This window comes from Condylostylus longicornis, unplaced genomic scaffold (genome assembly GCF_029603195.1).
Source record: "Condylostylus longicornis isolate FDR11 unplaced genomic scaffold, ASM2960319v2 ptg000030l, whole genome shotgun sequence".
Classification (NCBI taxonomy): domain Eukaryota; kingdom Metazoa; phylum Arthropoda; class Insecta; order Diptera; family Dolichopodidae; genus Condylostylus; species Condylostylus longicornis.
The window spans coordinates 5,232,949-5,258,481 of NW_026577999.1; the positions used below are offsets into that span (position 1 = coordinate 5,232,949).

General features: G+C 29.2%; 1 protein-coding gene across 1 annotated transcript in view; it reads left to right on the forward strand.

The window, feature by feature from the left end:
* The first annotated feature begins 14,481 nt into the window (after positions 1 to 14,481).
* Positions 14,482 to 25,533, forward strand: part of LOC129608067 (uncharacterized) — a 38,334-nt gene continuing 27,282 nt past the window's right edge. The window contains exon 1 of the mRNA XM_055519380.1: positions 14,482 to 14,818. Within this exon, the coding sequence (XP_055375355.1) occupies positions 14,718 to 14,818 (101 nt within the window). The 5' untranslated portion in view covers positions 14,482 to 14,717. The remainder of the gene's footprint in view (positions 14,819 to 25,533) is intronic.

Genomic DNA, 25,533 nt, shown 5'->3' on the forward strand with positions numbered 1-25,533 from the left:
GTCAGAACCGATTTCACACAAGACCGGAATATTCTGACCTTAGTCGTTCTGGATATCTGGCTACTTCTCCATATCGGCTGCAGTCTACCGAACGCCGCTCTTGCTTTCTTCAGTCTGTTGTCTATATCCTCTTGGGCCCGGCCCTCAGATGTTATGATGCTTCCCAGGTAGCAGAAGTTGCTAACGAACTCTATTTGTTGGTTATTGAGTTCCAGACTGGCTGCGCTAGTAGAGTTTATTTTCATCGCCTTTCTTTTGTCTATGTTTATTTCTAACCCCACAAGTTTGACAAGTTTTCCAAGGTGTTTTAATTTGCTCTGCATGTCGCTGATCTTGTGGGACAGAAGGCAAATGTCATCTGCATAATCTAGATCCTCCAGATGTTGAGTGAGACTCCAGATTATGCCCCTTCTCTGTGAGCAGACAAGTTGCAAGATGTTATCTAGCACGATTGTGAAGAGCAGCGGTGAAAGTGGGCAGCCTTGTTTGACTCCTGACTGGGTGGTGAAGGACTCGCTCATTTTCCCTCGGTGTAATACTGCGAGGTCGGCTTCTTCGTACAGTGCTTGGATCAGGCGGAATATGTAATAATAAGTGCTATACTGGTGTTCGTGAGGGAAATGATCAAAGAAACGAAAGAAATCTGCTGCGGCTGAACAGTGCTCAAATTTCCAAGAAATTTAAAAGAAACTTACTAGTTCATTCTTTCGGAATAACAATCAGAATTATTATATTAAATGTACAGAAAATCTTTGGATTTATTATTTTTGTACTATATTGTAGATTGTAGGTATAAGAATCTATTTTGCGCCCCCCTCCCTCTGACATATTCATTATCTCCTGTCCTCGATACCTCCTTTTCAGGCTGAACCGCACGCATATTTCAATGGCATCTGATAATGTGCTGTGATAATATCTTTTTGTACTGAGCGTAACACTTATAATAAATGCCTAGTTTATTACACCTGATTTCCTTCAAAATTTTAGTGGCATAGTTTACAAAATGGAAGCTTATTTCTCTTGCCGGGGTGTAACCCAAAAATTTATTATTGTAGGCTTGTATTTATTTGCAAATACAGATTTACTTAGCTCGCCATTTGATCTTTAGAAAAAAAATTAAATTTTCGAGCTTCTTTAAGGACTAGATGGTCATATTATATTCACGTATGCACATATTTAAGGGTACCTGACTTTGTGTAGAAAATTTGTTGAAATTAGAAACCATAAGAATTTTTCTAAAATAAATTTAATATTTTAATCTTATACCACAATGGTTGTATTCTTTTCCCTTAGCTAATTAAATTTAAGTTATAAATACTTCAACATTTGTATAACAATATATATTTGATGTATATTATGTGCTAGTATATTCTTATATTTTATATATGTGCACTTACTCGCATCCTATATCATGTTAACATAAGAATTTTATGTTATATACAAAAAAAAATACTTTTATATAGAAAAGAATATTTACTTTTAAATTCTATTTTTAGATTTTTTTCCATTCATTTGCATTATATTATACACATATAACATTATACACATACAACTCATTTAAATAAACATTTAGGAATATACGTTGGTTGGTGAAAAAGCCTCTTGTCTTCTATTAATTTGTGTATTTTATCATTCATTTTAATAGCCTCAATCTAATAAAATTTCCTATCTAATAATATTGTTGAAGGAATTAATTATAGAATATGTGAAAAGCTAAAAATACAATGATTTTAATAATGTATGTACCTACACATATAATATGGTTTTGAAGGGGAATTCACCTCAAGTGCGGTTTAACACTTAACAATATAATATTATTCATTCATTTGCTTTAACATCTCCCTACACAATTATGTAAGTATATACATGTATTACATAAATTATAATGTACATATATATGTAAAATTTATTTAGAAAAGGATATTATATCTTATATATTAAGTTATATTTTCGGATCATATACATGCATACTTATAATATGTATTTTAAATCAAATTTTAATACAGGGTTGCCTTATTTTAATGTTTCATCTTTAAAGCAATTGCATTGTATTACATGGTCAATGTCATGGAAAATGTGGAATGGTAGGGACAAAATTCTGAAAATTTGAATACAATGTTACGAATACTTAAGGAGAATTGTTGTACGAGGGGATTTATTTTAAAAAACAAAGCACTGATTATCTTCTGCCTTAAAAAAAAAAGAAAATACGTATTTATTTTTGGATAAAGAAATGAGAAGATCCAGTGCGGGGTGGGAAATTTTTTATTTACATACACAGAGCTGGATTTCCTAAATATATCACGTGATCTGTATTCTAATGGAGTTTTTATAAAGTGCAGTTGTATTTAATTAAATAATGTAGGCAGCTGATGCACTGGAGAGCTAACACACATCTTCTAAGGTCGGAGCTTTTCTGCTGAATCGGCTCACATACTATTCGTTGGGAACTAAGAAAGGAATCAGAGAGGAGACGGTCTCTCCGCTGTAGAAGTCTTTCCGAGTTGCGGCAGGCCAAGGGTCTTCTGGCAGATTATGACCAGAAGCGTTTTATGCGGATGTGCCAGAATCAGGTGAGAATTCTCACCGGGGCTTTGTCGGGCCACTGCAGACTTATGGGGTCTGAAAAGTGAATAAATTTGCAGGTTCTTTGAGGAAGGTAGGGAGTCTTCAGTACACCTTCTGGGAGAATGTGTTGCTCTCGCTCGTAGGACTTTACTCTAACTGTCTATTACTTTAATACTGGGTGACTTTACTCTAACTATTTAGCTATGGCAGCAAGTAACTCTTGCTTTCGAATGTATATTCAACGTAATCTTCACACCAGTACCTTTAATATTATTTTAATAAAATAGATGTTTTTTAAAAATTCAAATTGAAGATGATTTAAAAAAAAACTCGACGGCTTTTTGGATTTTGGACCCTTTTCACAAATGATGCACTGACCTGCAGTGTACAGTCTATTCATGTTATAAATAAATACAGCACTGCTTAATAAGTTATAATCTCCACAAAAATTTGCATAATCATTATGTATTTTATATTAATATGTATATTTATATGTATGTATTTAAAATCTCATAAGATATTTAAATATTTAAATTTAAGCCACATTTTAGATAAATGATGATTATATAACATGTATTATTAGGCTTTATTTTAATCTACCATAATATTTTGTGGTAAATTATAAAAAGAAATCACTTATTTATGCAGATAATAACAATTATTACATTTTAAATATTAATTATACTCATTTTAATGCAGGAGCAAAAAAAAAAATGAAAAATAAAAAATAAAACTCAATCAAAATAAATTGGAAAATTTCAAAAATTATAAGGATCTATAAAGTGAATATGGTTTTTTTGGTTTTTTTTTAATATCCATTAAAATTTTAAACATTATTTGGAAAAGATTTGTTTTTCAGCCACTTATGGTGATTTCTACGAAGAAAGCTGGAAACATGGAAAAGTTTTGCAATATTTCATTTGATATTTTTTTCAAATACTCAGTAAATTTTTGCATTTCAATTGACTTTTTTTTTAATAGTCACCATTTTTCATGTTTGCGGAAAGCAGTATTAGTTGCATATACTATTTTGTGTGCCATTGATGCTATTTACCCTGGCTAAGATTCATCTAGAGTTCTCTTTGAATATTTATTTAAATATTTTACAATATTTTACAAGTTCTAATAGAAAATATTTTACTATTACATTTTATATAAGTAGCTTTGCATAGATTTATTTAAAAGTCTTAAAATTATTCAAATATTTTCAAAAAATTTATTATCCAGAAATAAAAAATCTATGCATAAATAATTTTCCATAATAAATTTTAAATGAATCAATGAACTTTTAAAGGATATCATGAATCTTTATTTATTATAATATAGAAAATTTATTTTATATTAATGTAGTATTAATGTTGGTATATATAGCTGTACTTGTTTCATATTCATGTCCATCACGTTTTCTTCGTTTTCTGGAACAACAATTCACACATAATATAATAAAATTAAAATCAAGTATATTGAAGTGATAAAAAATGACAATGCATTTTTCTGCATAATATCTTGAAAATTGAAATTTATTTTAATATGGGGAATATTTGCAATTTTTTTTTTTGTTTTAAAATCATTAAAAATTGTCCAGCTTTTATAAAAATATAATTTATTTAGAAAATTTTACATTTTGAATTGGAATTGCCGTTTATTTAAATGCAGTAACTGTTAAGTTCGGTTGACTATTGCTCCATAACTGATATGGTAATTTACTGGTTGGGACAAAATTACTAAAAGAAATTGCTATAATAATATTTTAGTTTACTCAATATAGATCACACGTTCTGCTTGTATGCCACTAAGTAAGAGGAACTATGAAATTACTACTGCATAACACGAACTAGTTTATTGCTATTTTCGGTAACTTTATTTAAGGAAGTTTCGGTTAAGGAAAGAATTTCTAATAAAAAATCAGAAAGTGCTACGCAATGGAGTAAGAATAGAAAGAGGTATCCAGTGGGATGCCCACACGCGCCCTCACAGTTCAACATAGTACATAGAAAGAGATATACAGAGTTCTCTCTAAAAGGTATAGTGGTCTAATATGAATCGCCTAGAGGACCTTGACTACGAATATGACATAGCCTTGCTGTCTCATAATTTCGCAGACATGGACGTAAAGATGTCCAAACTTAGTGAGCTAGCCTAAAAAGTCGGCCTAAAAATTTACTAGGCAAAAACAAAGTCGTTGCATGTGAATGCAGCTAACCGGGTGGCTCTGTAGCCAACGCAAGCTCAATAGAGAATGTCACTCACGTCAACTACAACATCAAGAATAGAATTAAAATAACAAGAATAGCATTTGGACGACTTTGAAGAATCTGGAAATCAGCATACTTGACCAGATCAACAAAGGTAAGAATATTCAGTAGCTGCGTTAAGTCAAACGAATACCAAACGCGGAACTTTGGGAGATTACGAGTTAAAAAAAAGTAGGGTCCACTATAAAAAGAGAAAAGTAAGAAAGGGATTGGACATGCATTTCGAACAGCGCCCAATACAGTAGCGTGGCAGGTGATAGAGTGGATGTTAGTCGTGTTAGCAACAGCTGAAAAAAAGTGGGCACAAATAAAAACATTGGCGCAGAATAGAGTTCGATCGAGAAGCTTTGTGGAAGGGCTATGTTCTCAAAGGGATCGAAATAGAAAAAAAAAAAAGAGTTCTTGTAGCTAGTGTTAGTATAATTGTATATAATATTTGTTATAACCATAGTATATTGCAACTGTTTTAGTATATCGAATATAACAACAATTAACAATTGAGACACGAAGTAAAAAGGCAATTGGGTCATAAACAAAAACAATATATAAAAGCAATAGATAAACTCATTTCTCTAAATTTCATATTCACATTCAAGATTATTATATTAATAATTCCCTCATTTGTATGTATATATTGCTATTCAAAGTCGGAAAAAACACTTCTTAAACTATATATAATATGTAAATAATATTTAATTGACATAACAATTGACATACACTTATAATTTAGTAGACTAAATATTACGAGTATATAGGTAGTTAAACTACTCCATTTATTGTTGAGTAAATACATTATTCATCTATTATATATATGTACATATATATTTTGGCATATATGTAAGCAAAAACAAAAGCAAACGATTTTTAAGAAAATCCTTTTTCTTATCACATACACATGTGCTTGTACAATAAATGAATTATTTCTACTAGCACAATATTTCTACGAGATTGTTTAGGAAATTGGAAAAAAATAAAATAAGAGCAAATTTTAAAAGTATTATTTATTTTGCATACATACATACTTGCATATTTTATAAATATGAGTGTATGCAATAGAATAAAATAAAATCAATATCGATTATAAAAATATTATAGTTATTGCCATAACTTTAATATTATTTTTAATTTTTCAATTGAGTTCACATAAAGAATTTTTATTGAATTTTATTAAAGAAAATTAAAATTTCCTATATTGTGCACTTATTGATTTATTTACTCTCATATTCTTTACCAAAATAAATATGTATATATACATAAAATTTGTATATGAGATGAATATTTAATTTTCATCATAATATTGAATTTCATATGTTTAAGTATAATCAAAAATATTGCATATATTTCGGAGTAAATGTATATTAAATTTTAAATTAAAGCTTTTATAAGATAAAGTTTGAGTGAAATTATTATTAATATTCTATTTATTAGAGAAACATAAGAAATTTTATATTTTTTAAACAAAATGAGCTGAAACAAAATGCAGTATCATTTACAAGAAATTCAAAAAAATTGAGTGCAAGTAGTCTTATGTCTATAATTATAATCTTATGTGGCATAGCTATTGTATTGAGAAAAAACTAATTTCATTTTACCACTTAGTTATTTTGGAACACTTAAGCAATTTCGGTATTCGAGAGATGCATGTAGTTAAATTTTACTCCAAACTAAGAGGGGAGAATATCATAAATTTTAACTTTTGGCATGACATTGTGTTAAAAGCAAATTCTTTGTTATGAAGAATAAGTTTTCAATTTTCACTTTATGTTACTTTAAAGAAAAAAAAGGACGGATCCTCTTAGAAATTGAAAATAAATTTTTATTTATTGTAAACTAACTTTAATTTGGTCCTTCCGACATAATACACATGTACATACATGCAATATTAACTATATATAAAATTCAATTAAATATAAAATCATGCATACTCGATTGATATTAAAGTTACTGAAAGTATGTATCCTTTTTTTTCTCAAAAAAAAAGGAATAAAGTAAGGACTTTATATAATATTCTATTAAGCCATATACCAGATGAGTCTTTCAATTTTCATATACGCTTTTTGTTTTTCTTATTTATTTTTTTTTTCTGTTATAAAAATACAGTCATCATATAAGGAGTAGAGAGTCAAGTATTCTAAATACTTTTCTACATTTTACTTTTCTAGATCTTTTATTTTTATTCAATAAACGTGCATATAAATTCGTCGTCTATACGCAAAACATAAAAGTTAACTCGCATGAATAAAGTTTCCAAAATGAAAATAAAAAAAAAAAAAAAAAAACAAAATAATTTTATTTCAAATTCCGATCAATTTGTCGCCATAAATACAAACACATGACACATAAAGAATGGAAAAAGAAAATAAGTACTAGAAAATTTCTAAGAAGGATTGACACAAATAGAATTGAAGTAGTGTTATATCAATAATTTATATTATTACATATATATATATATATAAAATATATGTATATATAAATGCTTTATTTTCAATAATATGAATACAGGGTGTGCTATATATTAGTTTGAAACACAAAATAAGTATAATTATATTGAAAAGAATGTTAGAGTTTTTAACTCTTTTCTGTATTAAGGAAATATTATAGCTTTCCTACGGGGATATTAGATCAATATGTACTGGAACTGGTGATGTCACTTCTCCTGATAAACCATTAATAGGACTTTAATAAGATCTTAAAATATCATTCTTAGTAGGAGCTTAATAGAACTGTGATATTTCTAAAACTTGAATATTGTCATTCTTTCACTGAATTATCCTTTTAGGAGTTTTGCTTTTGATTTTAAGTCAGTGTTTCAAATTTATTACACATACATTCTTCTATTTAATTGCTGTATTTTAATTTGGTATTTAAAATGTTGTTCTTTTCATTAATACTAAATTTATTATTATGACCTTCTCTTATTTCTCATTTTAACTTTTGAAAAGTGTTCTACAAAATTAAATTATAAGAGACTACAATTATTATAAGAATTATTTTATAATATTTAGAAGATATATATATATATATTTAAAATTTCAACTACTTTAACATAATATTAAATTTTAAAAATTTATTTGCTAGTAGTGTGACAGAATCTGTTTTCAAAATTCAATCAGTTAATATGAAGTAATGATGCTCTGCTTGTACTCTAATCCTTTAGTAAACCTTCGCTATTTCTTATTTAATTTATGTTTAAAACTTAAATATGTTCACTATACACATATCGTCACATTATTATAGACACATACACGTACATATATAATTATATTTTATATAAAAAATATATAAATTGTATGTAAAGATTGAGAGAGAAAACATAAAGTTTCTGCATTATTTGACCATTACAATAAAAGTTATATTTTATATACAAACATACTAAATAGAACAGAACTTGAAAAATAAAGGAAAAAAAAAATTATAACTTAAATTAAATAATAATAAAAATATAAAACTTATTCAATAACAAAAAAGTGCAAATAAAAAATTTCATTTTTTTCCATATTATTATTGTATGATCCTTGTTACACAATATTTGATTGTTATAACGTTACCGTGAAATGTTCTTCAAGTTGAGTTTTCTCGAATATTGAACTAAATACAAAAATTGAATACAGTCAATATAGTAAAACTTGCTTTCATTTTTTTTTTCCTCTGGTATATTTTATTACAGTATAAAGTGCACTCGATGTCCAACTATATTATATAACGTTTTATTGTTAAAGTTTTATATAGTGAAAAATTTTTTAAGTTAAGAGGATGATGATTGTTAAAAACTGGAAATTTTTTTTTTCCATAACAATAGTAGAAATAAAACAAAATTACAAAAGTTCAAGTTTTTCAAAGATGGTACTTTTTTTTTTCGATGTTTCTATGTGATATTTATATTGTACAAATAAGTAGAACTTAAAGTGGATTTGTTCATATTTTGTTAGTGTTACAAAATATACTTATATACATGATGATTGGTGCTATAATGTTAGACGAAAATATTTTTTATAAAATAAAATTATCTAGATGAAATAGGTCATTGTCACAAGGTAAGTATATAGAATGAAATTGTAAACAAGTTGAAAACTTTTTGACTAATTTTGTAAATTAAATCAGTAAATTTTATAAATTAAATGGTTAATTTTAAAGAAAACAAAACAGATTTTCAATAGACGACTTAAATTCGGTTCGGAATTTTATGTTGATTAACTACAAACCATAAAGAATACACGTAGGAGGGATTGTTGGTTAGTGGCGCACTTTTTTACCTTGGCACATAAATTTATTGTTTTCTAATATTTTCCGATGCGATTTTTTTGCAAACATCTGTTGAAAACCAAAAGGTTATCAAGTTAGAAATGATAAGGTAACACTACTCTAGCGAGTCACTGTAAAACAATTCCTGTGTATAGTGGCTCACTCAATATTCGTATGTGACGCTAACAGTGTTGATTGAAAAAAATTAAAGTATTAATCAACAAAAAAAAAATAGCTTTATTCGCCAAGCTTTTTTTAAGACATAATTACCATATGCAATTTAATAAGTAAATTGCGATTGAGTGCATCTCAGAGATGATGAGAGATGCTTATTGTCGACTAGTTCCTCTACACAGTCTCGATTCCGGCAGTAAATATTACTTGTACCTATGCCTATTTGAAAGAATTTATTTTAGTTAATATTTTTAGTGAAGTATTACGATATAGTTTAATTAAAATTGCATAAATTAACAGTGAATTATAGAAGTTAAAAGTTATGTCTCAACAAAATTAAAAGCACAATATTTAAGCAGCTTAATTAATAGCTTTTTTCAAAATTGAAATAATTGACACAATATAATGTACTTTGAACGTAATATTTACAATTTATTTGTTTTTTAAATTTAATTTCTTATTAAATAACAGAATTTAGTGAAAATATTATTTATAGATACGATCTGAACACTTTTATTTAGAAAATTAATAAGAATATATTAAATATTGTTATGTTACAAAGGAGAAAAAGTGTTATAAATAATTGGTGCTAATTTGTTAATTTCGTTAAATACGGTAATAAATTTCAATTACTATAGAAATAAATTTTTATAGTTTTGATGATTGTCACACCAATAAAACAAATTTATATATAACAGCTTTATAAATTTATTACATGTGATTATATTCAATTCTTTTTGTATTATATAGAGTAATAATAAGGTGTGACTCAAACAGGTATAGTATAACACTATTTAAATTACATGTTGAAATGTACAGCGTTCTACCGATTAAAAAAGTTCATTCTCAAGCATCTGAAGAGGGTGCCGGAACACATATTTATAATATTCGGGATTTATATTAATTTTTCACCAAAATCTTAAACTTGAAAAATTGGAAAAGGTGACGTACCTGCCTGTGTATATTCAATACAATAGCTCCAATTATGCAATATATACGTAATTGTGCAGTTGTACTTAAGTATTTTAACTATATTGCAGCGCGGTGTTCATAATTTTGTCATAATACAAAATATGATTATGTTGCTTGTTGCTAGCAAGTACCGACTTTGTGTATTATACACATTTTTCAAAATTTTTTTTTAGCATAAAAATAATAATAGCGAACACAATGTCTAATTTCAAAAAAAAAAATTTTATTTTTATAAAACAGAACAAAAGAATAAACATGAAAAAATCCATAGATCACCACAATGCATTTTAACTTCAAATTATATTTTTAACATTTATACATAATTATTTAATCGCATAAAATTTTAATTCTATTAATGAAATTCATTTCACTTTATTTTGTATTATTATTACTCACATATCGTAAAGAGAACAGTGTTAAATTTAATATGCTTAACTTGAATAAAAGTCAAATTGAGTGAATTGAATTATAAGGTGAATTTTAACCTACCTCATGTATTAATGTATTGTTCTCGTTCTCTCAGAGAACTCATTCAAACTGTACTATTTTACAGTAGAATAAATTGCAATAAAATAAAATTTAGTTAGTCATTAAATTCAACATGATTTAGAACAAATTAATTTTCTCTCTATAAAATTTATAAATTAATAAATTAAAATAGATTTTTAAGATCAGTTAACTAATATTTACGGCAAAATGTTTTGAATATAAATTTAAATTTTAATTATTCTTAAATCTATATACAATTCGTAATCCAAACATGTGGACATAAATTAATGTAATTTATAATTAGTATAATTATTTTCGTCATACTTGATATTAAAAATATACGTATAAATACGTCAATACAATATTGTATTATAGGTAATAATTGTATATTGATTGTTAATGACCTGGTGATTCCCTTTAATTGTAGTAAAAAGAAAATATAGTTACATTATGTATTACGATGTCATCGTGGAAGGCTGTTCCCTCCATCTTGCTCAGGGAAGTTCTCCTCCGAGTTGCCTGGGATGGATCAAAACCGAGTTCGTGTAATTACTAGCTTCTTCACTGAACGGTGACATATCACTTGCACAAACTGGGACTTCCTTTCTTGTAAGATTCGGCCGAAACAATTATGAGACGGCATGCTTATTTCTTGTAACTGTAATGTAATAAATTTAATTTCTTATTAAATAACAGAATTTAGTGAAAATATTATTTATAGATACGATCTGAACACTTTTATTTAGAAAATTAATAAGAATATATTAAATATTGTTATGTTACAAAGGAGAAAAAGTGTTATAAATAATTGGTGCTAATTTGTTAATTTCGTTAAATACGGTAATAAATTTCAATTACTATAGAAATAAATTTTTATAGTTTTGATGATTGTCACACCAATAAAACAAATTTATATATAACAGCTTTATAAATTTATTACATGTGATTATATTCAATTCTTTTTGTATTATATAGAGTAATAATAAGGTGTGACTCAAACAGGTATAGTATAACACTATTTAAATTACATGTTGAAATGTACAGCGTTCTACCGATTAAAAAAGTTCATTCTCAAGCATCTGAAGAGGGTGCCGGAACACATATTTATAATATTCGGGATTTATATTAATTTTTCACCAAAATCTTAAACTTGAAAAATTGGAAAAGGTGACGTACCTGCCTGTGTATATTCAATACAATAGCTCCAATTATGCAATATATACGTAATTGTGCAGTTGTACTTAAGTATTTTAACTATATTGCAGCGCGGTGTTCATAATTTTGTCATAATACAAAATATGATTATGTTGCTTGTTGCTAGCAAGTACCGACTTTGTGTATTATACACATTTTTCAAAATTTTTTTTTAGCATAAAAATAATAATAGCGAACACAATGTCTAATTTCAAAAAAAAAAATTTTATTTTTATAAAACAGAACAAAAGAATAAACATGAAAAAATCCATAGATCACCACAATGCATTTTAACTTCAAATTATATTTTTAACATTTATACATAATTATTTAATCGCATAAAATTTTAATTCTATTAATGAAATTCATTTCACTTTATTTTGTATTATTATTACTCACATATCGTAAAGAGAACAGTGTTAAATTTAATATGCTTAACTTGAATAAAAGTCAAATTGAGTGAATTGAATTGTAAGGTGAATTTTAACCTACCTCATGTATTAATGTATTGTTCTCGTTCTCTCAGAGAACTCATTCAAACTGTACTATTTTACAGTAGAATAAATTGCAATAAAATAAAATTTCTATGGAAATTTTATTTAAAGTACTGCAAATAATTGTGTAAATAAAAATATTATTTAAAATTCACTTTATTCAAATTTATTTTAAAATTGTAAAATTCATCATAATTTTCAAAATATTATTTATTATTATATAAATTTAATACTTGAACAAAAGTCAATTAAATTTTCGTGTTGAAAACATTGTTATTTTCTAAAGCATTTGTTAATGGTGCAAATTTTAGCCGTTGAATTAAGTTTTTGAGTCTATTTGGTTTGGTTTTATTTGCTTTAAACAAATCAGATACGTTTTTCTAATGTGAACTGATACAGGAATTTACTGTGTACTTGAGTTATTTTTCGGAGAATACTAAATTTGTAAATGATTTTAATGAACTCAATTCATATCATAGGCTTTACTAATGCATATGCATGCAAGTTTCTGCAAAAGTTCTAGATTTCTTATTCCCCAGTCAACCACCTCATAATGTCAAGAACGGCACCTTCATAATATTATATACATCCACCTCATAATAGACGGCGGGCAATCCTACGCCCAGTCTGAGATCGACTTGTCATGGTAGACGGCTTGCCTTTTTTCATTCTTCTTGTGTTAAGAAAGCTTTCTATCAAAGATGCGCACGTAGTGCCGCCTCTTAATGCCTTCATGCCTCTAAGTGTCTTGTTTAGGTTATTTGACAGCCATTAAATGCCGATCGTCGCTGACTTCTCTGCCTAATAGGCATATGTCTCTTAGCGGTATCCCTATCGGCACCGTAGTCCTGATATAACATTCAACAAATCATCATCTCCATTGTATTGTATAAGAAAAATGTGAGACTGATTGGCCTAATTCAGTTAAGCATCATGTCCGCTCTCCCCACCGGTCACAGCCACCGGTTAGATTTCGGTAAGATTTGACAACTTTAAAACAGTTGATATGAAGTTGAAATAACTTAATTTGTTGTAATCTGTAAGTCACAATTGTAACAAACATAGCAGTCTGGCAGCCACACAATCACTATGGCAGCTACAAATTAATTAGATGCAATGTAATAACAAATGTATGCCAGTATAAAACTTGTCACAATTCACACTAAGAGTTGAAAATCAATTTTAACTACACATCTTGTATTCTACTATACACAAAACTTCAACTGCAAAATTTGAATTGTACTTGATTAGTTACTGTCTTGACTTCCCAACACGGAATACAAGTTATGTGCGTATTAATAATTTTTTTTTCAATTACAATTATCAAACTATACAGGTAATCCACAAAATATGTAAAAAAAAATTAAAACAAAAAATAAATAAGGTAAATAACGTGAAATTACGATAATAACAGTGTTTTTTGTGGTGGGTAACAACAGTAAGCTTTACTTTAACATTAAAATTGTTTGAAGCAGCCTAAACTTTCAAAGCTTTCTTTCTTTTTGTTTTTTTTTGTTAAGTATCTATTCGATTGATCAATTATTTTTCAACTTATTTTCTTTTAAGTTTTCATCGCTTTATTTTCTTTTTATAAAATTTTAGTCAATTGAGATTTGTAACCGTGCTCTCATAGGTGTTATTGCAAAATAAAAAAAAAATAAACAAATTATTGTTTAATTTATTTTTCAAACAATAAGTGGTATTGTAACAACAGTATTAAAAATTTTTTTTGTGATAAAGTGTTACCAGTTGTACTTGTTAATTTCAAGAAATAAATTGATAATATTTATACATAAGTTGTTTCTAATTAATAATTTGAAGTTAGTATAACAAATTGAAATAACTGAATTTAATTGTTGCGGAGCAAGTGAATTATTCGATTTGCAGATATTTAATTAATAAATGATAAAGTAGTATGAAAACAAAAATAAAAACCGGGAACTAACCATCAATTTCTTATTACATTTTTTCAAAGTTGTATTAAACTTACTTTTCTAGTTTAAAATTGCATTTCCGGACTTTTATAACTTGTTTTATGAAATATAAATTTTCAGTACGGAATTACGAGTAGAAGTACAGCAGAGTAGTATAACATTGTATGAGAAATTATCAATAACAATATTAAATAATTTTAACAAATTTCGGGCTAAAATTAATTATTAAATTCAAGTTCAAATATTTTTCAAGAAAAATATTAAATATTTTCTTAAATAATAAAAAGTAAAGTTAATAATTTTAAGTGTAAATAAAATTGAAGAAAGACCAAATAAATATTTTTTATTCTTGTTATTTTTCAACAAAGCGTAAAATTTTAAAGAAATTTTTAATCATGTGCAAATTAAATTCAAACTTTTCTCTCATACTAATATTTTGTTATCAATTTCTTAATATTATGAATGCTGAAAGTTCTATTCTCAGAAAAAGCTCCAGGTAAGTGATAATCAACAAAATAATAATAAAAGCTAAATTAAGTATGTAAACAAAAATAAATCAACAGGTCAAGAAAAAAAGTGTTAAATTAATTTTTACGTAAATTAAAATCGCTAAATAATTATTAATAATATATAGATATATTATACTTATATACTTATTATAATCTCTATAAATTAAAAATAATTACATGTTTGCAATGAATCATAAAATTATTCATTTAAATTACAGCTATGGTTTGTTATTCGATTAAATACAACAAAGATAAAATAATTTTGAAATTCTTTTAAAATGGTTTAATTTTAGTTGTATATGTGAATAGTTTTTTTTACTAAAAATTGTAAGCAATTTGAAAAATATAGATGTTAGAACCTTATAATTTTAATTTAACCATCATATTAGTCAAAATTTATGTATATTATATATGTATACGACTTAAACTGTTTTACTCGTGTTTGTGATTAGCAAGCATCTATTCTTGACCGTATATGAAAAATTCAAATCATCCATAGTTACAGATTATTTAGGAGGAAAATTTTAGTAAATGTGCAACATTTCAGTTTCGATGTTATAGGCGATAAAGTAAAAAGTAGAAACTTTAAACTAAAACTTTGTATGAAAGTAGTTTTCTAAGAACGCAGTGCTATTGTATTAAAAATAAATCGTACTGTTTCATAAAATACTTATAGAAAATATTTATATATAAATTTCATATTCTTTAGTTAGTCATTAAATTCAACATGATTTAGAACAAATTAATTTTCTCTCTATAAAATTTATAAATTAATAAATTAAAATAGATTTTTAAGATCAGTTAACTAATATTTACGGCAAAATGTTTTGAATATAAATTTAAATTTTAATTATTCTTAAATCTATATACAATTCGTAATCCAAACATGTGGACATAAATTAATGTAATTTATAATTAGTATAATTATTTTCGTCATACTTGATATTAAAAATATACGTATAAATACGTCAATACAATATTGTATTATAGGTAATAATTGTATATTGATTGTTAATGACCTGGTGATTCCCTTTAATTGTAGTAAAAAGAAAATATAGTTACATTATGTATTACGATGTCATCGTGGAAGGCTGTTCCCTCCATCTTGCTCAGGGAAGTTCTCCTCCGAGTTGCCTGGGATGGATCAAAACCGAGTTCGTGTAATTACTAGCTTCTTCACTGAACGGTGACATATCACTTGCACAAACTGGGACTTCCTTTCTTGTAAGATTCGGCCGAAACAATTATGAGACGGCATGCTTATTTCTTGTAACTGTAATGTCCTGGCCGACAGTTGATTGGGGCGGAGCTTTATCAGTGTTAAGGAGCTCTCCTGAGAAATATCTCCGGATAATTACTTTAAATCGGAGTAGTATAAGTGGAATACAAGAGGGCTACAATAAGCAATGGCGGGCTGCGGTGTTCGGAGGGAAGGAGTTTCTTTTCTCAAATCTCGTTTTAGTAATCTAAAACCTACATTATATATATGACGATAAAGTCTTGACTGTATGAATAATATTAGTGTTATTTTCTTGTGTTATGATGTTTAGTACGATAACAATATGATTTTTCTTATAGATTGAAGAGATTTCGTTAACTCTTTTTAAATCCGTCAGCTCTTGATAAAAGTCTTTGTTTGTTATCAATTTAGTGGTTATCCCTCTCATTGAATGCTATGATGACAAGTATAGTGAAAATCTCCTGTATAGTGAAAACGTATGAAATAGATAGTTTATATTTTAAAATCAAAAGGATGTTTTACTCAGTTCTAAAAAATTTCGATCACTGAGTGACGCAATAATAAAAATAAATATTCATAATATATAAATGTGTATTATATAGAATTTAAGTTATTGTTATTATTTGTGAAATTTTTGAAGTGTACAGCTACATTGTAAAGACTTAGAATGTAAAGATTGAAGTATGCAATTATAATGTAAATAAAACTTATTTGGGTATGGAATTTTTTTAGGCAGATATAATACGTGTATATCCCACACATATGTAATAAGTTTGTTATTACAATAACTGGTAATTACGGCTGAGAAACTTTTAGATATTTTTAAAATATTTTAATTGGAAAAGCTTTTGAATTTAAATTTTCTAAGATAATAATTTCTATGCACAATAATTAACGTCATACGTCATGTTAACGTTACTTGACATTATCATATCCGGTATATATCAAAATATTTTAATAAAAACTTGAAGTTTTCACAACCTTATAATAATTTTATTAATACAATGAAATTGATGAATTCCACCATGAATAAAATGGTGGTATTCAATTTTTCTTTCCTATTTATCGAATAAAATTTTTAACTTTATCATAATAAATCCCAACATAGAATCAATTAATAGAGTTTTATAAATTTAAACCTCCACGTGCGTATAAACTGTTCGATTTCTTCACTTTTTAATAATTTACATTGCTTCTGTTCAATTATAACAGATTATATTTTCCAAATTTTCCTTAATTTTCTGATTATTTTGAAATTCTTTTCTTTTAGATGGTTTTTCTGTTGAAATTTTCCTCCTTTTACCATTGCAATAATTACATAAATATAAAGAAAATAAATTTAAAATTCTTTATCATATTTTTTTGTTATTATTAAAATATAACCATATAACAGAATCAAATCTATAATCATAAAAATGTTAGATAGAATGTCTGTTGAAGATGTTATGATAAAATATGCCATTTAATGAAATCAGTCCGTGTTCAGTTCATGCTTCATTTCCCATTTGTCATATTATTTTTACGTATATTTTAACTTTCATTCTTATTTATCAAAATGTTATACGGAAAACCATTTAATTAAGGGGAAATGATTGTATAACTTAAGAAAATAAAAGTATATAAATGCGAAAAGCAGAAGAAAAGTATGAAATGAAGAGACAAAAAAATTTTGAATTTATTGAGGAAATAACCTTGAAAATGTTGTTTTGTTTTTCATTCTTCATCTTGGTTCTTTATTATTATATTTTTAATATTAAATCGCATAAGGAATTCAAGTCACGTCCTCTTTTAAATACATTTTCTCTATACCATATACTTTAGATACACCAAAATAATTTAATGATATATAAACCTTTGTTTCTTAAAAAGAATTTATTACAGATACCATTCCGTATTGTTTTAGATATTTTTTGTTCAGAATCATTTTAAAAGTGGGTTATTATAACACAGTAATGAGTAATATTTTATTAAACTACTAAATAACTTCAATGGTTTCTCTGAAAGTATATTGATTAATTATTGTTCTTCACACAAGAAACAAAATTAAAACTGAGAAAACATTTCTAAATTCCAAAGTCTGATAAAAAATTCGAATTCTTTGAGAGCTTTCATTACAAATAATTTTCTTGATTAAAAAACCATATAGAATACAAAATTTTTAACGTGCAAATGTAGTTAAAAAGTAATAATAATTAATTTCTCGCAATAAAAGTCAAATAGGTTGTTAAATAGTTAAATGATGTGAAAATTTCTATAATCTTATTGTTCAATATAATTGGTTCTGACAACAATGCTGTGTTGTAATGCAATTTTTATGATCGAAACAATTTATGTGGGTAGATTAATTTCTGACCTTTGACAAGCTTTCTATTTAATTGTATAACTAAGATTTTAATTGTGTTCCAACATATAAGTTGTGTTCTTATTATTGTAAAAATATGTCGTAACAATATTAGTATAGGTCTTGTTTAAAATTTTTACTGCTATGCGTAATATTTTATAGAAATTAAATGTGTCTTAATGAATTTTATTGATCAATAATTTATAGACATTATTAATAAAAACTTTTAATTTTTTTCCAACTTACACAACTTACCGAAAGCAAAAGTTGTACATTATTACCAACAAATTTAACATTAATTACGTATACAAATATATAATGGATATTTTCTGTTTCCAAATGAAAATTTCGTATTTATGTATGAATATCTGTCTAACACATGATATGCTAGAATACCTATAGGAGTATTATTTTCCTAATACCCTCAATGTGACCGGTAACAGGAAAACTCTTTAAGGGTATCTCCGAAGCTTCAAATTTTAAACATGCGGACTTAAGGTAATTGGTAATTTAGCTTGCCTTTCAATTGAACCTAGGCGTACGCATTTCAACAAAATTATTTTTTTATACACGTTTATTAAATAACAACCGCACGCAGTAGCTAAAGCAGATGTAAGATTTTTTTAAGTTAACAAGAAGTAAAAAAAATGGTTAAATGCTAATAAATTTATGCCCTTATAAATTTATAGCTTTCGAGCTACATGCTCATGTACTAGCAGAAAATTTAGGAGGACCAGGATCTATTCATTGTCGAACAGTAGAGCTACTCCCAGGGCCGTACCACCCGATGTTGTGGTATTAAAACTAATAATGGAGTGCGTTGAAATCTTGGATGTCTTATTGTTAATCCACACCATTAATTTCATACAATGCCTGGTTGGCAAGGACATTGCATGAAATGAAAGGGCTGATGAGCTTGCTCGAAGGAGATCAGACGCTCCATTTATCGAGCTTAGGCTTATTTTGGAATGTCTAAGACTACGGTCCCTCGGGAGCTCGATAGCTGGTTCGAGGGATCAATAGTGGGGTTGGTGTTGAAGTTTTACGCTTTCCCACGGGGCTTATCATACCTTCGGAAACAGGAAAGAAGGCGCGTTTCGGGGTCCACGTAGAAGAGAGTCTCAAAACAGTTGTATGATTATAACATTAAAAAACGTAAGATATTCCATTAATAAAACTTCGGCCAACTTAAAAAATTTTCCAAATAGTCTGCTCACTGCTATTGTGAAAATATGATATGGATCAAGGATTATTGAGCTAGTTGCTAAATAACCGATCAATTTTTGACAGGTTTTTTAAATGAGCAATTCGTATAAAAATTTATTGAATTATGACTCATTGAAAGTAGTGTTGTTAAACCAAAAAGTTAACCGTGAATTTTTCATTAAAACGAAATTCTTTAATAATTATTGTTTTTTATCTTGAAATTGTCATCTGTGAATATCTTATTATTTCAACAAATTACTCTTAGATGACCTTCAACAATTTTATGACATAATTTTTCTAATAAATTATTTTATCTATACATAACTAACATTTCCTTAGCAAATAAATTTAATTTCAGGTCATTTTATTTGTTCTATTTTATCTATCACTAATTTTTTATGCAAATTCCAACTCGTTATACTTTCGCTTATTCTCATATGTTTTTTCTTTTTGTATTTTTGTCATTCTTACCGTCATTTGAAATTATGGTTAACAATATTATTAATGATGTTATCAGGTACAATTCTTTATAAAATAAAAAAATATTAATGTTTTCATTCTAATTTTTAATTCAAATCACATCGAATTATACAGAAGTACGTGATAGCGGAGTTAAAAAAGAATTAAATTGAATAATATTCACATTAAATTATTTTAATAGAGTGTCTCATTATGTTTAGAGTCTTACACCAATACATAATTCAAAATAAAGGTTATAAACCCGAAAGTATGCAATAAATATTAAAAAAATTTAAAATAAAAAAAAAATAATATTTTATTTTATTAGCGTTTATTATGCGTTTAAAATGTTTTTTTTTTTTAAATTTTATTTTATTACTCTAATAGAATTGTTATTACATGTAGGAATGAATTCAAATAGCATAAGAAAGTTATGCGTTTAATATTTCTGAATATAAAAATTTTAAATTTCAAATTGTTGTAAACGAGAAGGATTGGTTTTTCTTACACGAAAATATTTCCGAAAGCTTTGAAAGAAAAAAATGTTGTGTTGCAAATTATAACAATCATTCCAGTTACTGAAGTAATGATAGATTTGATGACAATTGAGCCACTTCATTATAAATTTGATTCATTCTGGTTTGCAGAAGGTGGAAAACTCGGTTAATCAGAAAAAAAATCGTTCCATTATCGATTCAATATCAAGTGGATAGTTGGCAATAAGAGGCGAATATTCTTGCTAAATAGAGTATGAAAGTTATACTGTTGGGCTTAAATCTTTCTTCAGTTTCATAATACTCGAAAGCATTTCAAAGAGATATGCGCCAGCTCATAGAAGAGGTTTGCATTTAGGCAGTGGAGAGTTTTTCTTCTGGCTTATCTTGAAAGAGAATTGCAAATATTAGTTGGATCATCTATCATCACAGCAGTTTCAATTATTTTGTGCAAACGTAACTACGAGTCATTGTATACATTTTTGTACTAGCAAGCTGAGATGGCGGTGCATATTCTGGTTATATTTACTGACGCTTCATACCTTCTAAATCTGCGAATGCTTTTTGTTTTGCATTTCTACAACAGTAGTTGATTGAAATATGTTGTGTTTTTGAAATTGTGATTTATACCCTTCCTATTGATCTATGGTTTTTTAATGCTTTATCAAAAAAATTTAACAATTATAACACCTGTCATACTTACATTATGTTTTATTAAACTTTTAAACCAAAAATGGCACGAGTCAACATTATTATAAGTATATTTAAAATGCTTGAAATAAAAGTGTTAATACAAAATTTGCAAACATATTTATAACATTAATATTTTATAAGTACGCGTTTTGAAAAATTAATATGGAAATTTTAAATGATTGCGTACATGATGACATTGACATTTACTGTTAATTTTTTTTATAATATTTTTTATTCGAAACTTTAAAATCACATGCGTTATAAAATGTTACTCGTACATATGAGTACACATGAAGTAATAAATAAAATAATCAAGTCATTTTTATTCTTGTCTGCTCGCAATTAAAATTTTAAATTATAAATAACGTAAAATTAACGTAATCAATGTATTTTATTAAAATGATGAAAGACTTGAAATGTTTTGACTTTTTAATGGTATATTTTGTATTTTTCATTTGATATATAGTCGAGCTATTTAGTGGTGGTCCCTATATTGTAATAAATTTTCTCTATAAATAAAAATTTTTTAATAAAAAAATTTTTAATTTTATGTTGTTTGCTATGACCACTCTAAGATACACATAACAAAATTCCAGAACAAAATTTATGTACTTGACATTATTGAGGTCGAAGACTCATTAGCCCATGTTATATCTGTAACACGCAAATTTTCTGCGAAAACCTTGAAAGTAAACGATATTTAATGTTTCTTTTAGTAGTATGTTTTTTATTAAATATTTGCAAAATGAGAGGGTCTAATATTAAGTTATAATAAATTTCAGCTAACAATATCGAATACCTAATTCGACTTTTATTAACGTACCTTAAAATTTTGTATACAAAATTTTGTTATACATTTAAGGAAACAAGACCAATAAAAAATTTATTGTAGTATTTACACCCTACTTTTCTGTCTCATACTATAAGGGGATGGTAATCACACAATTTTAATAATTAATAAATAATATGACTATACAAAATCGTTACATGTACTTGTATTTATATTGTTAATTTTTGGGAGGTGGTTTGTGACTATATAGCAAACGGATAAATTTGGTAAATAAAATTACGCCATAATTTCCAAATTTAGAAAGAAATTTATAATTGAAATTATGCTTAGAATATTAATTTAATTTCATTTTAAGGTTTTTAAGATTTTAATTAACAAATTTATTTTAAAAATTTTTTTTTTAGTTTTTGAATAAAATTTTTATAATTGTTATTTAATTATTATATTGTAAGAAAAAAATTTGCATTGAATGGAATTTGTAAAATTAAACAATCTCATAAATAATTCAATTAGTTATAAGAAACTTGAGTATTTATCGAAAATTTTTCACTTTGCACTGCGGCTTTATATCAGCATACATACCATATTCGTAAATTCGTAAATTTTAAGAGAACCGAGTGGGACAGGAGTAACCTCCCAAGCCACCGCAGCCATTTTTGACTTATTGTAGCTTCCCCACGCTCCCGCCTATAATATCCTCGTCCCAATCACAAAGCCGGAGATATCCCTAAGGGAGTTGGACAACAGTTCCCGAACACTTAGGGACCCATGTCCAAGACAATTGCGGCGCCGAACACCCAGTGCCGGACAGTCGCAGAGAATGTGCACGGCGGTCTCATCGCCACCCCTAAAAAATCTGCACAGGGGAGAGCCCGACTTCCCCAGCCTATGCAGGTGGTACATCACTGGGCAGTGCCCCTTGCAGAAATTCGCAATAGTGAGAACCCGGCTCCTGCTCATCCCCAGCAACTCTGCGATGAATCCGCTTGAGCACGCCAAAAGAAACACCTTCGCATGACGGAAAAAGGCAGACCGCAGAAAAGCAGCGACTGCACAAAGTCAGCCCCAGATCCCCTCCGCGCCAGCTCATCGGCAATTTCGTTGCCCGCATGGCCACTATGGCCCAGCACACAAATGAGCGTGACTCTGTTCTCCGATGCCAGTTCCATAAGTGCAGCAAGGAAGCCCCGGACCAGCTTGGATGTTACCTGAGCTGAACGAAGTGCCAGCAGTGCAGCCTTGCTGTCCGAGAACACATAGATGGTGCGGTATCTGTCCACCCCCTTTCTAAGTTGATTCTCAGACAGATTTCTATTCCATGTATTTCGGCCTTCAACAACGCGCAATACGGGTCAAGAGTCGCATATACACGCGTGTCCAGGCGGACACCGTATACACCCGAACCCACACCCGACTCCGTTTTAGACCCGTCCGCATACCACACGCACGAGCCCGACTCAAGTACCGGGCCACCCCGATCCCAAGTACCCGTACCCATAGCCCTCTTGATAACTCTATCTATATGGGTATTCCAGGAGAGACGATCATCCAGGGTTAACCCCAAATACTTCACCTCCCTAGAGTAACTAATACGTTCACCAAACAGAATTGGGCTCGTTAATCTATCCCTGCTTGTGCGTCTGGTGAAGGCGACCAAAGTGCTCTTGCTTGGATTTATATTTAGCCTAACGCCTTCGCACTACTTCTCCACAACACGTAAATTTTGCTGTAGAAGATCAGAAATAGTGCTCTCAAATTTTCCGTATACGTCGGCGTATCTCCAGAAACGTGCCTCGGAGCCCCTGAGAGCAGCGATTAGATCATCCACTACAATGGACCACAGGAGGGGCGAGAGAACCCCGCCCTGCGGAAACACTTTTGCATCGGAGAAGAAGAGTATATCGTCAGCTATGGTGGACTTAATAATCCTATCCTGTAGCATCCGATTAACCCATCTGCTAGTCTTCGCATCAATCCCTCACAGATGACATGTTATGTGGTGTTGTCAAAAGCTAACTTTATATGAAGGAAGCAGCCAACTGCCACCTCCCGCACTTCCAGGGAGTTTTCAAGGACCCCCACCAAATTCTGGAGAGCGAGTACAGTAGACCTTCCTGACTGATAGGCGTACTGAGATTCATGCAAGGGATTGCTTCCCAGTGCATCGTCCAGTATAAATCTATCAATCACTTTTTCCATTGCTTTCAATAGAAGAGAAGCAAGGCTGATTGGATGGAAAGACCTTGGGTGGTTGCTTGGTCGCTTTCCCGGCTCCGGAATGTACCTCACTTTAGCCACCCTCCATGCCTGAGGGATGTAACCCCACGCATAGCTGGCACGAAAAATTTCCAACAGTGCTCTGGCGATATGTTGGAAACCCCTCTGCAAAAATGCAGGATATATCCCGTCATCACCTGGAGATTTGAAGGGTCTGAAAGAGAAAACAGCCCATCTAGTCCTGCCCATCGTGAGGACCAGACGGGATCGTTGCCAGTCATCCCTCCTGGACTAGGATGCCTTCGGTTCAATGACCGCATTTGAGTGATTCCGAAGAATCTCCGAGTCAGGAAAGTGCGTTGACGCTATAAGTCTGCTTTCCGTTCTCAGTCATGGAGCCATCAGGCCGTTCCATTAGGCCCAACCCGCCAACATACTTTTTGGAAAGCACCCTGTGAAGGCGCGCACTGCTGGAGAGTTCATCAATGCCCTTGCAGAACGCCCTCCACGAAATTCTCTTCGCTTTCCTAATTTCTTCATTGTATTTCGTGAGTGAGTTTTTATACTCTTCCCATAAACTCGACGCCTTGGCCTTATTGAATAGCTTTCTGGTCTTTAGTCTAAGCCTTGAAAGCTCTTCATTCCACCACGGGCACTTCCTATTGCTCCGCCTCGGCTTAGCGCGGCAGTTCCCATGGTAGGCACTAGTAATAGCCGCCGTCAGAGCCTCACTGGCCAGTTCGATATCCATCACCGTTCTGACAGAAGCAGGAATGGATCCAATCCGATCCATGAGGAGCGTTTCGAATCGACTCCAATCTGTGGATTGGGGTACGCGATACATTTCTTCCGCCAGGCGCCCGGAGACCATGATATCAAACCTAATCTGCCTATGATAGGACATGGATGTCTCATTTGAGACACACCATCAACTAACCCTACTGCCGATAAACTTAGTGCAAAGGGTGATGTCAAGGACCTCTTCCCTAATTGCATTTATGAATGTCGGCCTATTGCCCTCATTCATAACCATTAATTGATTGCTATATATAAATTCAAGTAGGCACTCACCTCTTTTGTTTATATTACTGCTTCCCCAGACGGTGTGGTGGGCATTGTCACGTCCTATTATTAGTTGGAAGTTCCCCCTTCCACAAAAGTACACTACATCTTTCAGTTGTTCGTCTGTGTGGGCACAGCCTACATACCATATTAGGGAATAAACTTCAATTTGCCTAAATTTTAAAGAAACCTTGCGTATA